At 31.9% G+C, this 15,911-nt stretch overlaps 1 protein-coding gene across 1 annotated transcript in view; it reads left to right on the top strand.

The window, feature by feature from the left end:
* LOC106470365 (lymphoid-specific helicase-like) overlaps window positions 1-15,610 on the top strand; it is a 69,799-nt gene extending 54,189 nt beyond the window's left edge. Inside the window, exons 11-14 of the mRNA XM_022398970.1 lie at window positions 4,714-4,921; window positions 7,250-7,486; window positions 10,512-10,671; window positions 15,102-15,610. Coding sequence (XP_022254678.1) covers window positions 4,714-4,921; window positions 7,250-7,486; window positions 10,512-10,671; window positions 15,102-15,367 — 871 coding nt within the window. The 3' untranslated portion in view covers window positions 15,368-15,610. The remainder of the gene's footprint in view (window positions 1-4,713; window positions 4,922-7,249; window positions 7,487-10,511; window positions 10,672-15,101) is intronic.
* Window positions 15,611-15,911: the final 301 nt, after the last annotated feature.

Here is a 15,911-nt window from a genome sequence, read left to right on the forward strand (position 1 = left end):
GAACCCTCTCTCCTTCTCCCTCCTAAGTTATTGTTCCAGGAGGTCTGAGTGGGAGGGAACTGAACCAGCCTTTGCTTGATTCTCCTCGCAATATCGAGTTCAGGTTGTTAGTGCCTTGTTCCTATGGTTGAGACCACTAGATGCCCCTATCTCGGTAATTCCAGTTGCAGGATGAATTTTCCCTGCTTTTATGGTTCAGCTAGGGGGACTTTGTCTGCCTTGCAATGCTAGTTGGGGAGCATATGATAACATGTTCTTATGGTTGAGCAGGTGTTCTACATCCTTCTCGTAGTTCTGAGTGCACATTATTTTCTTTCCTGCTCTTACATTTGACTGGATTTTGTTCCTGCTCATAATATCGCTACAGGAAAAAACCCTATTCTTACAGTTGAGTTGAGATTCAAATACTGACCCATAATTCTGGGTTCAAGTTGGTATACTTCTTGCTTCCTACAGTTGATGTAGAAGTCTGGTGATCACTGTTTGCTTACTTCCTTGTTATAACTCCAGTTGCTTGCACTCTGTTTACTTGTGATTGGAGTTAGTGTATATCTATTGTTCACAGTTCGCTGCCCACATTACACTGTATATACTCAAGTGATTCTTCAACACTCTTCCACTTTGTAATACTGAGGAACCTCTTCTCTCCAGTTGGGGTTAAGGAGAATCATGCTCCAGTGTTTTCCAAGGCCTCACTTCAAAGGTGTACCTGTTCCAGAAGTGGTGCAGTCTCCTCGAGTGTGCTTTCATTAAATTATTGTGCACACTTGTTTGATTCCCTGTGAATGTTTTCCATGGGGAGTATCTAACTTCTTTGTTACACCGGTCTCTCCACCTACTCACTGTGGGATTTTAGATTTTGTGTGAGAAAATATATGTATTGTATCAGAAGTTATCATTTCCCTACACTGGAAATAGATTTCTGATATATATACGTACCTCCCATCACTCTTTCCACCCTTCCTCCCCACTTCTGGTGTGCCTAATCTCAAAAGTGAGGGACATAAAATGTAATACAGAGGGAACTAGCTGCTCGAGGGGTGTGCTTCATGCTTTTATTGGTAGAGGGTAATTGCATATGCTGTGCATGCTAAATGAGCAGCTTGAAAAGAGGGGGTATAAAGGCTAGTGAGGTAAGTATATATATCGGAAATCTATTTTCAGTGTATGGAAATGATAACATCTAAAATTCATACTGCCAATTTAACTTGTAAACCAGTTGTGTTTTGGCTCTCTGCAAAATTAGGAACTGTTCCAAACAGTCAAGGCATAATTTTCTATATTGTATCTCTGACAAGAAATTCAATAATTACTGTTAATAGAGTCAGTGTCACTTTTTATTACACTTACATGTAGCCCTCCAGTGACTCAGTGGTAAGTATGAGGGCTTATAATGCTAAAAATCAAGTTTTGGTACCTGTGGTGTGCATAGTACAGATAGCCCATTGTATAGATTCATGCTTAACAAACACTTTCATGTAAAAGTAAAGTCAAGTAACTAGTCTTGATCTGATAAGCCTTCTTGAGTGGGAAACTAACACTATGTTCTTATTTCATATAATACTGAATCTTTGATAATGTTTTTGTTATATTATGTGCATTTTGAAAGCTTCAGGAATGCTCTTCTATGACAAGATATCAGACAAGGATATTTAAGTTTAGGGAGTATTATAAAAATAAGGCTTGATAACAAACTAGATGTGGGGGATAAGTTGACTCATTGGATAGAGAAGTGGCTAAGTGGAAGAAAGAGGTTGTTGTTATAAATGGAGTTCAGTCAAATTGAATTAATGTCAAGAGTAGGGTACCTCAGGACTCAGTGTTAGGACCTTTACTCTTTTTTATTTACATCAGTGACATAGATGAAATGTGGTATTTTCAGTTTAAAGAAAAATAAATCCTACAAAGTATCAGACAAGCAAATCCACAAAAACAGCAGATTTGATCAAGAAGTAATAAGACTGTTCTGTAAGTGATAATTTGAGAAATAAACTGATATGACACATTTAAATGACAGTGGAAACTATCTTTATTTAGACACGACAGAAACAGTGTATGTACCTGCATAGACAAGTTGGCGATTGCCTCTACTGGATCAGTAAATAGCTTGTCAGGTTTCCATCTGAAGTTTAATCTCAATCTCTGCCAAACTAGTCATGATAAAAGTCAAATAGAACTGACATGTATCCTTGTGGGCAGAAAATGTTGTCTAACAAAAGAACAAAGGGCTGAAGTAGCTAAAACAAGATAATGATAGCTACCCTGAACTTTGTGTTGCCACCATGACAGTATGGAAACTAGATAACCCATAAGTTGAAACAATTCTATAGTACTATAGCAAGTAGGGAACCCATGATATGCCTGCATATCACAAAAGGAGTGGTCAATAGATTATTTAAATTTGCTAATAACATTTAGGTTATGGGTGTTGTTGGCTGTGAGAAGGATGCTACTGCTTTATAAAAGGATTTGGATTATTTGGTGATTTTTCATAATAATAAATGTAAGTTAATTCATGTGGGATATCACATCTTGAATTATGAGGATAATTTTGATGGAAATAACCTTAACATTGTTATGGGAAAAAATATCTTGTGCCATCCAAGCAATGTATTGTTGTTAGTGGCAGGGCAAATAGTATTTTAGGTTGTATCTATAGCAATATTGAATGCAAGTCTAAGAAAATTATAGGTCATTGTTTATGTCAGGTTTAGAACAGTATTCAACCTTGGGCTTCTTACTTTAGAAAGGACATTGAATTATTAGAAAAGGTTCAGAGGAGGGCTACTAGGGTGATGCCTGGGATGAATCTCCAAACTTGTTTTCTCTTTAATAAAAAAAGAGTTAGAGGGGGGTCTGATTGAGATGTTTATGATTGCTAAGGGAATTGATAGTGTTGGTGCTTCATCTTTTTACACACTTAATGGTGAGAATGGTTTGGCCTCAGATGCAGTTAATTTAAGAGTTTAAAGGAAAGCTTGTCAAATATTTAAATGATAAGGACTGGCCTTGAGTTTTTTTAGGGTTTAATTTAGTGGATAGGGCAACCTAGATTGACCAAAAAGTTCATTTTTGTCCTTTAATGTTATGTGTGCTATAAAGAGATCTAGATTGATAGTGAAACATGCCATGACCCCAGAGAAGATACTTATTTTATGATGTGGTGAGCAATAGGTCAAATACAAGTTGTTGCTGATTGTCTACGAGTCTCGTATAGTGTAGTTAGCATATGTAGATTTGTTTTCAGATCACCAATACAGTTAAAAGACACCTAGAGAAAGATCATTGTTGACAATAATATCGCTATTTGACTGTGATATGTTACATGCAACCACTGAATCTCATTGAAACAAGCTTCATAAGGTTAGCCTTAATGACAACCATTTCTCTAGCCCATTGCCACTAAACAGCTTATCTTAGTAGAGTTAAGAACATGTGGATTGGTCAAGTGACATGTAAGGGACATGCGTCATTGAAAGTTAAATTGTGTTTCCCACTATAGTCAGGTATCAGATATTAATGCAGTTGGAAAGTGTACAGGAATAGATATAACCCCAATTTCTTGGAGGAAAGACATGCATATAGTGATAGTGAAATATCGGTCTGGCTAGGGATCAATATTGGTGACCTTGATGACTTATGTGCTATGTCATGACTCCAGAAATCCATTCTTACAACCATTTGTGTAGCCATTTGTACAGGGGGGTCAGAACTTTCTTCTGATGGATGATAACATATGCCTCCACCATGCTCAGCTTCTTGGGAGATGAGGATAATTAGTGACTGAACTGACCATAAAGCTAAATGAATTTAAATTAAAATGAATATTGGTGCTCTGAGAACATGGTTGGCAGCATATACTTCACTTCCAAACCATATTGATGAAACGGATATGATATGTGAATGTGAAATACTGTCCCAGCAGCTGAATGCTTCATTATAGTTTAAATTTTCCACATCATTATATGACTTGCATCAGTGTCTGATGCTTTGTTAAAAAAGTGTTTTTAAATCATTTATTTGGCTGCAAAATATGTAGTGTTAAATAAGCATTTGCTGACATAGACATTAGCTTGGGAAAGGGGTGTCACTAGCATTAGTTGATAACAGTAATTGTGCCTTGTCATAGCCAGAACTTAGGAAACTCCATTTATACTTTAGCTTTTTCAGTAATGGCACTTGGCCCACTTAAAAACAAAAAAAACAAAATCAGTCCTACTGTTCAAATAGCTTTGTTTCAGGTATTTAAGGATTCAACTTCTGTAAGTTAAATCATTCAAAGAACTTTTTTTAAACAATAGTTTTGCACATACTTGAATAACTTACTTTTGTGAAAATCAGTTTCAAGTGATTTCATTAACAAAACCTGCAGAAATATATTTTTTTAGTAATAGTAAGTATGGATAGAATATTATGTATTTGAATGTGAAATTTAAATTTGATTTCTTTTTTTTTAAGGTCAGTTAAATTGCTGCTTTTGTCATAATGATTTAAGATGCTGCAGATTTGTGAATTTATGTTTAGAATTGTTCTTTTATTGATAATGTGGATTGTCTTATGAAAAATTAACTTTAATAAAATGTGAGGAAATATTTTTGTTGATAATCATTTAAAGAAATTACAATTGAGCAGTGTTTAAGGTATTAAAACTATAGCAACATTTAGTTTATATCTTGTTAGTCAAATAAAAATGCAATAACTGTATTTTTAAAGAAAACCTGTGAAAACATCTGTGGTATCGCTGAAGATGCAGAATATTTTGATGCAACTACGGAAAATTTGTAATCACCCATACCTCTTGGAATATCCTCTAGACCCACTCACCCAGAACTTTAAAATAGATGATGAGCTAGTAAATGTGTGTGGTAAAATGTCTCTCATGGATAGTCTTCTCAAGGAATTAAAGAAACGGGGTCACAAGGTAATTTACCAAGTATTTAATTCAAATGTGTCAGGAAAAATCAGTCACTATAGTGCATGCAATCTTTTTATTTGTTGCTGAAAATTTAAAAATGTGTTTATTTATATCTTCCTTTTAAACAATATGGATTAATGCTGATAATTATTCTTGGAAGCTTCTCCATGATTTTTTTTCTAACCATACTATACTGTAGTAATCAAATAGTGTAACATATTTAGTTTCAAATGCTAGGGTTAAAAGTGTTGTCAATAGGTTACTTGAATTTACTGTTAATTATTTATTCCTAGACTACAACAGTTAAGTGTAGATGTGAAATGATCTCAGTGTGGTACAGAGCTCAGTATTAGGACCTTTTTCTTTTTTCTTTATTTATATCAAGGACACAGATGTAGGAATGGTCAATAAGTTACTTAAATTTGCTGATGATATTAATGTCTTGGGTATTTCTGGCTATTAGGAGGATGCTGCTGCTTTACAAAAGGATTTAGATTACTTGGTGGGTTGGGAAAATGAATGACAACTATCTTTTAATTATAATAAATGGTAGGTGATACATGAGATACCATAATTTAAATTGTGTATAATTTCAATGGGAAGAACCTTGACAGTATTTTATAAGAAAGCCATGTTGGTTTTCTGGTTGATCAGTTTCTTGAGCCATCCAAGCAATGAGCTGCTGTTAGTGGCAAGGCAAATAGTATTTTAGGTTGTATCTATAGAAATATTGAATACAAGTCTATGAAGATTTTCTTCTTTGTTGTTGTTGTCCTTAAGTTTTATGATCTTTGTGTTTACCTTAAAATGAAGTGTGCGGAAATAACACCAACAACCATAAATTGGTAAAATACAAGTTGACCATACAGGTAATTCATCATTTTATTGCTTATAATTCTTAAACCATAACATATATTTTAGTGGAAATAAGTTAGCATACACGTGGGATATTGGGAACACTAATGAGTTTGCAGGTTTTGCCACTTGTGGGCACCAGTTACACAGTGTGACATCACACAGAAATGGGCATATCATTCTGAAACTTACTTGTACCTGTAACAGGAAACTATTGATTTACCAACCAAAATTTTGAAACAAATAGTGTTTAACATTTTGCTGAACTGGTTTAACGCATTACGGTAAATGTTCACAGTGTGTGCCACCAATCTCAATAACAGCTTTGAGATGTGATAACACATGGCACATAGTAGTGTGCCTCTGACTGTTGTGGATAGTAAGAATGTGGCACTGAATATTGTTCTTAAGGTCAGTCATGGTAAACCAATGCTTGCAAATATTCCCAAAACCAGAAATTCTCAGGTGTGAGATCTGGTGGCTAGATTCATTCACCAAGAGCAATGCATAGCAATTTCTTCAATGTTGGTAACAAGTGTTGGTGCACTATCTTGCAGGAACACACTGACTTCCTAAATATCTCTTTCTTTCAAGGTACTGATACCATATTATTTAAAGTGTTGATTGCACCAGTGACTTTAAAACAAAACAAGACATTTTATACTCGTGTAATTTTAAAGGGACTTGTTATCTCCCCCCCCCCAATTTTAGTGTGTTAACTTTGGCCAACATTGGGTTTCAGAAAAGTACTTTGTATTGAGTTTTGAAGCCCCAGAGTACTGACAGACCTTGGAAAGGATCAGAAAGTTTTTGACCATTCTAACATATCTAGCTTCTTTTTTTTTGTTGTTGGAGGGTGGGGATTAACAAGTACCTTTAAAAGTGGATTTGATGAATAATGGTCAAAAGCATGAATTTATCATGACACCAACTGGAATGATCCTCATCTTCGACTTTAAGCCAGCATTAACCTTGTATTTGAAAACTTAGTAATGAACCTGTTAATAACATCATCAAGATCAATGGAAATAGCATGTGTGTTCTCTGTGCATGCTAATTACTGTTAAACTTTTCAGTTTCTTATCTGCCATATTGGTTCTAAGGTGATTTTTCATCAGCTTTAGCTTGCTATGTTCTGGACAGCTGTAAGTCTCGATGTATCTAAGTATTTTGATGTATTCCCTATTTTTTTCCACAATCAGCCAGTGAGCAAACTGAAAGGTCTCAGGTGATATCAAATAGCATAAGCGTTAAGTTCTGCCAAGATATGCAAGAAGCAACTTTATAGTCACCATGCATAATAATGTTTTACCTATTTATTTTGTTTTAACTGAAATTAAAAGTGTTTTTTGAATGGAGTGATCCAAAATATGTTTTATTTCTCATTTTTAATGTCCATAGATTTTTTCTTCTTGGAATGCCAGCGTGTATAGTTTGGTTAAAGAAAATTAATGATAAAATGATACCTTCTTCTTCTAGGTATTGCTTTTTTCCCAGATGACTACAATGCTTGACATTCTACAAGATTACTGTTATTTAAGAAACTTGAAATTTGCAAGACTGGATGGAAGTATGTCTGTCACTGATAGACAAGAACAAATACAAAATTTCAATGAAGACCCAGACATCTTTGTTTTCTTGCTCAGTACCCGTGCAGGAGGACTTGGGATCAATCTGACTGCTGCTGACACTGTGATAATTTATGATTCTGACTGGGTATGTTTGTTTGGTTTTTGAAGTTTTTGATAATCTATTGTAATGACTCTTTTAACCTTATGCAGACAGATGAGTTCTTCTGCACATGTCAAAACATTTTATGGAGTTACTTTAAAAATTTGGTATAACATCTTTATTAATGTATGTCAATACAATTAGCATCAGAATATAAGTTTTAATTATTTTTTTTTCCAAAGAAGATATATTCTCATTCTTCACTTTTGTTGTCACTTGACATACTAATACTGTCAGTGATATTTTAGTTTGTATAACTCCAAAGTTTCAGCATGTATAATATCTTATTTTAGACACAATCTTTTTGCAATTTTGAAGTCCAGATTAGTAATTTATTTACTAGATATTTACTCAGATATAAATACATTTTCTGAACCCACAACAGAAGCCCTGTTCATCTGTCCTTAAATTTCAAGTCTGTTTTCAAAACTACATCAGTTTATTTGATGTATTTGTTTATAGCCAATAGAAAGAGCTGTAATTAAGTCACAACTTCCAATGGTCTTTTTAAAATCGTCTGCAATATACGATAAAAAGATGTCTTGATTCTGTAACATGAGAGTAAGCGAACTTGGTGCTCATAGCATTTAACAATTTTTATATCCTAGTTAGAAGAAAGTTTAAATTATAGATGCTTTTGGACATTCTGTTTTTGTGATTTATGTATTATTTATTTCAGTTTCACTGTACATTGATTATTCAGCTACAGTTAGTGTTAGGCAAAGAAAATAACAGATATAATATATACTTTTACCTTAAAACTTTTTTGATATTCATTAAGAAGGCTCTAGAGGTTATGCAAATTAAATATGATAACTGTAGAACAATAAGTATTTTTATTCTTAGCAATGAAAATCACTTTGCATTCAGATCAGTGTGAGTCAGACTGACTCTGTAAATGTACAGAAAATGATAAAACACAAATGTAATAAATGCTTCCTGTTATTACATTTGTGTTTTGTTTTATCATTAAGCTATGTTTTCCAAAAAATGAATCGATTACTAAATATGTTTTTTTGTGTACAACAGACTTTTAATGTATACTAAAAGTAAAATCCTTGCCAAGTTTTGTGAATATACACCTAGTACATTCATAATTATAGTAAGCACTGTTATGTATAGTTTCATAGGAACCGGAGTTGGTCTTAAACAAATTCACTGCCTCGATAGAGTTAAAGGTGTAGTAACAAGTGAACAGTGAGTTTATACTTTGTTAGTCAGTACAACCATGTTGTCTATTAAGTCCCTAAGATGCTACTAATTTATTCTTGTGAATTATTCAGCTAGAGAAGCTCATTAAAGTACTAAAAAATACCATAGATATAATATCCACTCCACCACTATGTGAACTCTGGACATATACTTTCGATTTGTCCTTGTCTGGGGTTACTGATGATGGGTGGAATTCCCCAAAACTGGTATAATTCAGTGACAAATGATAATTTAAATGATAGATTGGGCTTCTAATTTATATTTTAGAATATTGATCTGATAGATCAATTTTCTGTTGAAACAGGTAATATGTTCTCTAAATAAAATAATTTTCATTATACTTATGAATCATTTAGATATAGTAACATTCATGTTTGTAGCACTTACTGTAGACTCTACAAATACAATTGTACATCATAATGGCATGGGAATGATACAAATATAAACAGTGTGGATGTTTTACCAGAAGGTCTGAGTTCATGTATGAAGTGTCCTATATGTATAATATGAATTTACAACTTGGTTATTTGTCATAGGGGATGGTTTTAGTTTAATGTATTAAATGCTGTTATATAAAAAAATGAAGTGTGCTGTTACTTTCTTATACTTATAGCTTTATAAATATAACGTGTGTGTGTGCAATACAATGTTTATTTCTAAAATCTATAAATATATAAAAATAGTGAAGTAGCATAAAAAATAATAGCATCTGGGTTAATGATAATGGCATGCTTTTGATTAGACAGTGAGTATTAATCACATTATTATAGAAACGGTATGCTAGTGCTACAATCATACCTTACTGTAATTGTTTGTCCCCTGTCCTCCACACAAGATCCAGCAGGATGTTTCATTTGGATGTGATTTAACATTGTTTCTATTCTTCCCCTATAATTAGTCTCTGCAGAGTACAGCTTAGATTTTAATTTTTGGTCTCTTGTTGTATAAAAATATGCCAAAACATAACTTAGTTTACTTCAAACTCCCAGAAAGAAAATGGCTATAGCCTGGTTGGTTTCACATCAATTTGATATGTATCTCTATGCAACACATGATGATACTTACTGGTTATGTGTCAAAAAGTAGTTCCAATTATGTAAAAGATTAAATCCTTGTTAATTCTGTACTTATCATAATTCATCTTTACCATTTTCTACATGGGTTAATAATTTTAATACCAGATGTCTGGTATTATTAGGATTGTTGCTTAGATTTATGCTTAAAAAAAAAAATTCCACAGAAGAACAAATATGTATTGTTTAGTACATTGTTGTTTGATAAAGGCTGAAAGCTGGCAGCTAAAGGAAAGGTATTTAATGTAGAGAACAGTCCTTGTATATGTTTTTTACATTGTCAAGTTTGTGATAGTATGTACACTATTTAATTAATTATTGAAAGTAAAGAAAAACCTTATAGTATAAATTATATTTACATGAATTATTTTCTTTTGGTATGTTTAAAAGTTACCAGAAAAAATGCCTTTTGCATTAAGGCTTCCTACTTTTTTCTGTGACTAGCCATATCTCCAAGATATTCTATTTATACTTCATACTCCCAGGAATGATATTTTGACATTTCACTCTATTTGTTCCAGTGATTTTTACCATAGGTTATTGATCATTGCAAAAATGTAAGCCTGTGGTATAATTTTATAGTGAAATATTAACTTTTCTAAAATGAATGTTAAAATTTACAAAAGAATAGTTAAATTTACACAGGTACTATGTACAAAATAACTTTTTATATAAATAATACATTATAGATAATACAGAATTTTTCTTGTTATACTGTTTGACAGAATCCTCAATGTGATCTTCAGGCCCAAGACAGATGCCACAGGATTGGCCAAACTAAGCCTGTTGTAGTTTATCGATTAGTCACTGCAAATACTATTGATCAGAAAATAGTTGAAAGAGCTGCTGCCAAAAGGAAATTGGAGAAAATGATCATTCACAAAGGTATTTCATAATTGTTTGTTTGAAATGTTGAATTTTTACAGAAAAAGAATATTTGAGGTGGTGAAAGCATATTTAAAATGCAAAAAGATTAGCTTAAACTAGTTTGCTTTTACTTTGTACAAAATAAATAAATGCTGAATTGTAGCGTCAGTTATTTAATGTGTTCTTCAAAGATGTACTTATTGTAACTTTTTTCCATTATATAAACTTATAACAAGGTAATAATGATATTGTTTGTATGAAACTTACAATTTAGTGCACATTGCACAATTGAACAGTTGCATATGCAGGAAAGAAAAAATATACGATAAGTTTTTAGTATTACAAAAAAAAGGTTAAATAAACTTGTACTTAAACACGTGTTTCATAAGCGCATTGTGAAGTTTTGTTTGAACTTTTCATCAGGCAGTGTTAACTTACCAAATGCTACGTTCTTTACAATAGATGGTATTAAACCTGCAACCTTCTAGGTTTTTTAAAGAGGGATTCACAAATTATGTTTTGATACCATATGTTTAGATGAAAGGAAAAAATATAAAAGAAATTTTTGCTTTTTTAAGCTGTTAAAAATAATCATACTTTTCTCACTCTTGCCACGTAAATCCTTTAGCCACTGTGGCTGATGCAATGAAATCTGCATTAGCCACACTGCTTAAAGTATTAAACTTATGTTAGTGGGTATAATGAAGCTGTGAAAGTAAGAATGATAACTTTGGGGCATCAAAGCAACCACACCATCAACATTTATACTACATCATATATATTTATAAAATATAAGAAGTTTTATCTTCAGGAACTTTTTATATTGTAAATTAATACAAGAACAAGACCATACATAAACTAAATGACTACTAGTATGTAGCATTGCACTGGCAATAATCATCAATACTGTTTTATATAAAAATTTATATGATTAAGATAGTAAGTAATACTTTGCTGCAATACTGTAAAATTGTACTAAACATGCACTGGTCTGTAAGAAACGAAAGCTCTGACAAAGTCTCGATGTAATCACAGACCATTGAGACTTAACAGTTCTTGAGTGGTCATGAGCAAACTTCTTTTTCTGCGTGTCTGGATTGTTATCATTATTGTTCTTTTCTGGGACTGGCAGGAAAAAAGACAATATTGGTTTGACTTCTTTTGACTTTAGCATTCTTGGAGCCCCAGAACATGGATTTGACATAAGTAAGGCTGTCTCTGGATAAAATTACCCCTTCTGTATCTCAAGAAAAAGTTCCCACATAAATATGTAGATAACTTTAGGCATGTGCGGTATGCCTATTCAATGCAGTATAAACATGCAGTAAAGGCAAATGTGAAATTAAACCACAAATATCAATATTTGTTGACAATTCATTGGGTGGTCTTAATATTATATATTTACTTGTGTGGGTGAATTTCTATTCTCAGTGAAGAAGACAAACAACTTAGGATAAAAGTTAATCTATTCAACAAAGCGTTTTGATTTACGTCTTTTTCAAGAGTCAATGAATTAGAGTAACTGAAAAAAAATTAGAACTACAACAATATAAGGGAACAGTACAAGTGAAGCATGCTAAAAGTGTTGTTAAATAGGTTAGAATTGCTGATCATAATGGTAAAAGTTAAAAAATAAATAAAAGAAAGAAGAAGAAAAGGATTATAGGCATTGTACCTGTTAATGGAAGGTGTCTGGACTGAATTAAAAGATATTTTTCAAATTTTCTGTAAAGGACATTGTCACAAGTCTAAAATTTTCATTCAATAAAGTGTCTCATTGATTGTACCGTGTGCTTTGATGTGATGCTCAGTGGTGGCTTTTTTGTTGTTGTTAGGGTTTTATGTAATAAGTGGGGTAAGGATTCTTCAACAGTAGGTGTCTTTGACTTGTTGGTGGAAAATTTGACAATAAATGGACAGCACACACTTCACTTGTTTTAAAATAATATATTCAAAACTAGTTAAATGTATGTACAAAAATTCTTTAACTATGGATATCGCAGTTGTATCTTAAACTCTAAATAATTCTCGTTTTTCTTGTCAAAAGTCCACTTAGGCTGATTCAATTACTTTAGAATCCAATTGACAAGACAAGCTATTTTTCTCTACTGTTATCACTATAGTATCGGTGAAGTCCACACAGACAAGACAAATTATTCTCCTTATCTCTATTAACAGTGAAACTCCCTTTAAAATATTGGCCGTTTGGTTGTTCATTCACATGCTGGCTAACTGAACTTTGCTTCTTTAGTTCTCTCTTTTTATTATTAACATTTTTATGCTTGCTACTTATGTAAATACCTTATTCACTGATTCTTTGAAAAATAATGAAGATTCAAGTATTAGTTGAATCTTGACAACAATGAATTGCAAACACAATGTACGACTCTTATCGAGTTATGTAACAAAGCTTGTCATAACTATTGCCTTTAAAATAATTACTTTTAGCTCTCTTATTATGAAAAACTAAACTATCATTTAATATTAACTCACAAAATAAATTCATTAATAATACCTGCACTAAACAGTCTTGTATATCCAACAGTTGTCCAGATTAATTTAAAAAGTAATAATGAATTTCTACTCACTTTTGTGGAGAAATAAAGGTGATTTAGATTCACCACATTGAGTTTAGCCTTGTATTTGCAAGTGTGGCCACTGGCTAGCACAAGCAGTGATATCAAGAACATTATAACTCATGGAATGAAAAACTTGGATTAAAACAAAATTATGATATGTTAAAAATTACAAAAATGGATCAAGTGTTCCAGTTTTAGTGTATATTGTATGTAGAAAATAATTGTATTTTTAGTTATTAAAATTAATAAAAGTATATGGTTTTAACATTAATTCAAAGGAAAATATTGAGAAAGCAAAAGTGACAAGATTCCAAACAGTGTGTTTAAACTGAGAAGATCAAGAAATTGTGTTAAAGTACAGGATCCTTTCATGAATAGTGGGAAATTGTCTTTTCCCAACACATTTGTAACCCACTAATTTAACATTTGCTAAGGACTATCATCTCTTGAGAATACAATTAACCAAGACATCTTTCTATTATGATTTTCTTTCTCTGTCGGTTTATTATTGTACATCACATGCTGGGGTGAGAACGGATTTGAGGCACTGGAATATTTTGCTGTCACTACCATAAATGTAATAAGGCTTACCTCATGTATTGCCATAGAAGAAAATTGCCCTAACTTTCAAACAAATGTAATTTAACAAATTTACATTTTAAGGAACAAAATTAATATCTAATGAAACCATAAAAGTCCTCACATCTGTAGTTTGTTCCTAAGTCATCTACCACACTGTTCTTCTTTGCAGAAGCTTCATCTAATCACTTTCTCACAAAACCTCAAAGTACTTCTCACAAAACTTTATAATGGTACAAATAGTTTATAATTCTTTCTTTTCAATGATATTTAAGCTTTACCTTTAGTTATTTTCAAAACTATTCTTTATTAGTAGTTAATTCCACAAAACACAAAAGTATAAGTAAAAGTTGGCAGGTATGTTATTATTATCATTTTTTTAATATAAGCTAAGCTATCAACCAATTTAAGCTTGTAAACTTGTTGGTTCTTAAATGACACTATAACAATCCTGAAACTACTTGTCTGTCTTAGATATACAATGGATGACCGTTATGTATCTCAATAAACTCTTTATGGACCATGGGGCATTACTGATATCCTTTAATTTTTCTTTTCAAAACAGAAATACTTAACCGAGTTGCATGAAACTAAGCACAAATTTACTGCATAAAATCTAGCTTTGGCTTTAGAAAAATCATATAACTTATTTAATTTTCATATAACATCGTAAAATTTCCAACAATTTGTTGATACTTTTTTGGAAGAAAATAAAAATACTTCAGTTTGTTTAAGATTTTTTTTTAAATGTTGATCAGAAAGTTCCATTATATATCCAATCAACTTCAGCTTGACTGAGTTTTTTATTAATATTTTAAACTATTTTGTTAACTGCAGTAGAACACCACTTCCAGCTAAAAAACATCCCACAAATTGACAAATAAATAAACTGGGGACCTAAGACCTCACTTTTCAAAATGGTTCCAGGTCAGGCCAGGTAACAATATTTTGCTAACAATATTTTGATAAAAATATCTAATAAATAGGTTTATACTTTATAAATGAAGTAGTACCATTAAGTTTTACATGCATTGTGATTATAGTTTATGTTTATACTTTATAAATGAAGTAGTACCATTAAGTTTTACATGCATTATGATTATAGTTTACGTTTATACTTTTTGAATGAAGTAGTACCATTAAGTTTTACTTGCATTATGATTATAGTTTATAAGTTAAGAATTTGAATTTGTTTAGAAATCTTACTACATACTTGTCACTATGGAAAAGGTTTTTGATATTTGTATAAAAGAGTGATTTATCTTGAGCTCTGGATTTTCTGGTTTTTAGGCAAGTTCACCACAGGTTGTAATGCCTTCATGAAATCCAACCAGCCAATCAGAGCCAAAGAATTACTTGAGTTACTTCAATCAAAAGACCATGAAGGTGTGGTCAAGTTTTCAGATGGTATGAAGTTTTCAAGTGAAGAATTGGATCTTCTGCTTAATCGATCTGATATGATCAACAGATCACAAGAAAAAAACTGCTTGAATGAAGTGAAAAGTCTTTTCAAAGTAATTGATATTCAAGGAACAGTTAACACAAACATTAATTAAGATAAATCCTAGTAGAAACACTTTGAGTTGAAGTCTGAAATTTTATGCATGTCAGATATTTTTACTATTATTGATTTACATAAAAGTTGAATTCACCCTTTGTTTTCTGAAGTTATAAATTATTGACGCTGCCAGCTTTCTAATTTTCTCGCATTTTAAGCTGAAGATGTAAGTTTTAATAGTTGTATTCCAGAATGTATTTTCCTAAAGAAAAAATAAAAGTTTGTTCATTTTATATTTTAATGTTGGAATTAGTTGTTTTAAATTACTAATGAGAACATTTGATAAAAAGCAATAAACAGAACAAAAAATAACTTAAAAATAAACAAAGCCAAGCCATTTGTAAATAAACTGACCATAATGTCATAAATAAGTACATTCTGACAGGCATGTATTTCATATATAATAAAAAAATTTTCAGGCTATACAATTTCAAAGTGACTTGAGTTTTCTAATTCATGTAATCTGTTTTTTTTTCTTTTCTCTCTATTATACTGAAAAACTTTGATCACTGTTACTGCATCCCACCTGGCTTCATACTTTG

This window comes from Limulus polyphemus, unplaced genomic scaffold (genome assembly GCF_000517525.1).
Source record: "Limulus polyphemus unplaced genomic scaffold, Limulus_polyphemus-2.1.2 Scaffold3967, whole genome shotgun sequence".
Lineage (NCBI taxonomy): Eukaryota > Metazoa > Arthropoda > Merostomata > Xiphosura > Limulidae > Limulus > Limulus polyphemus.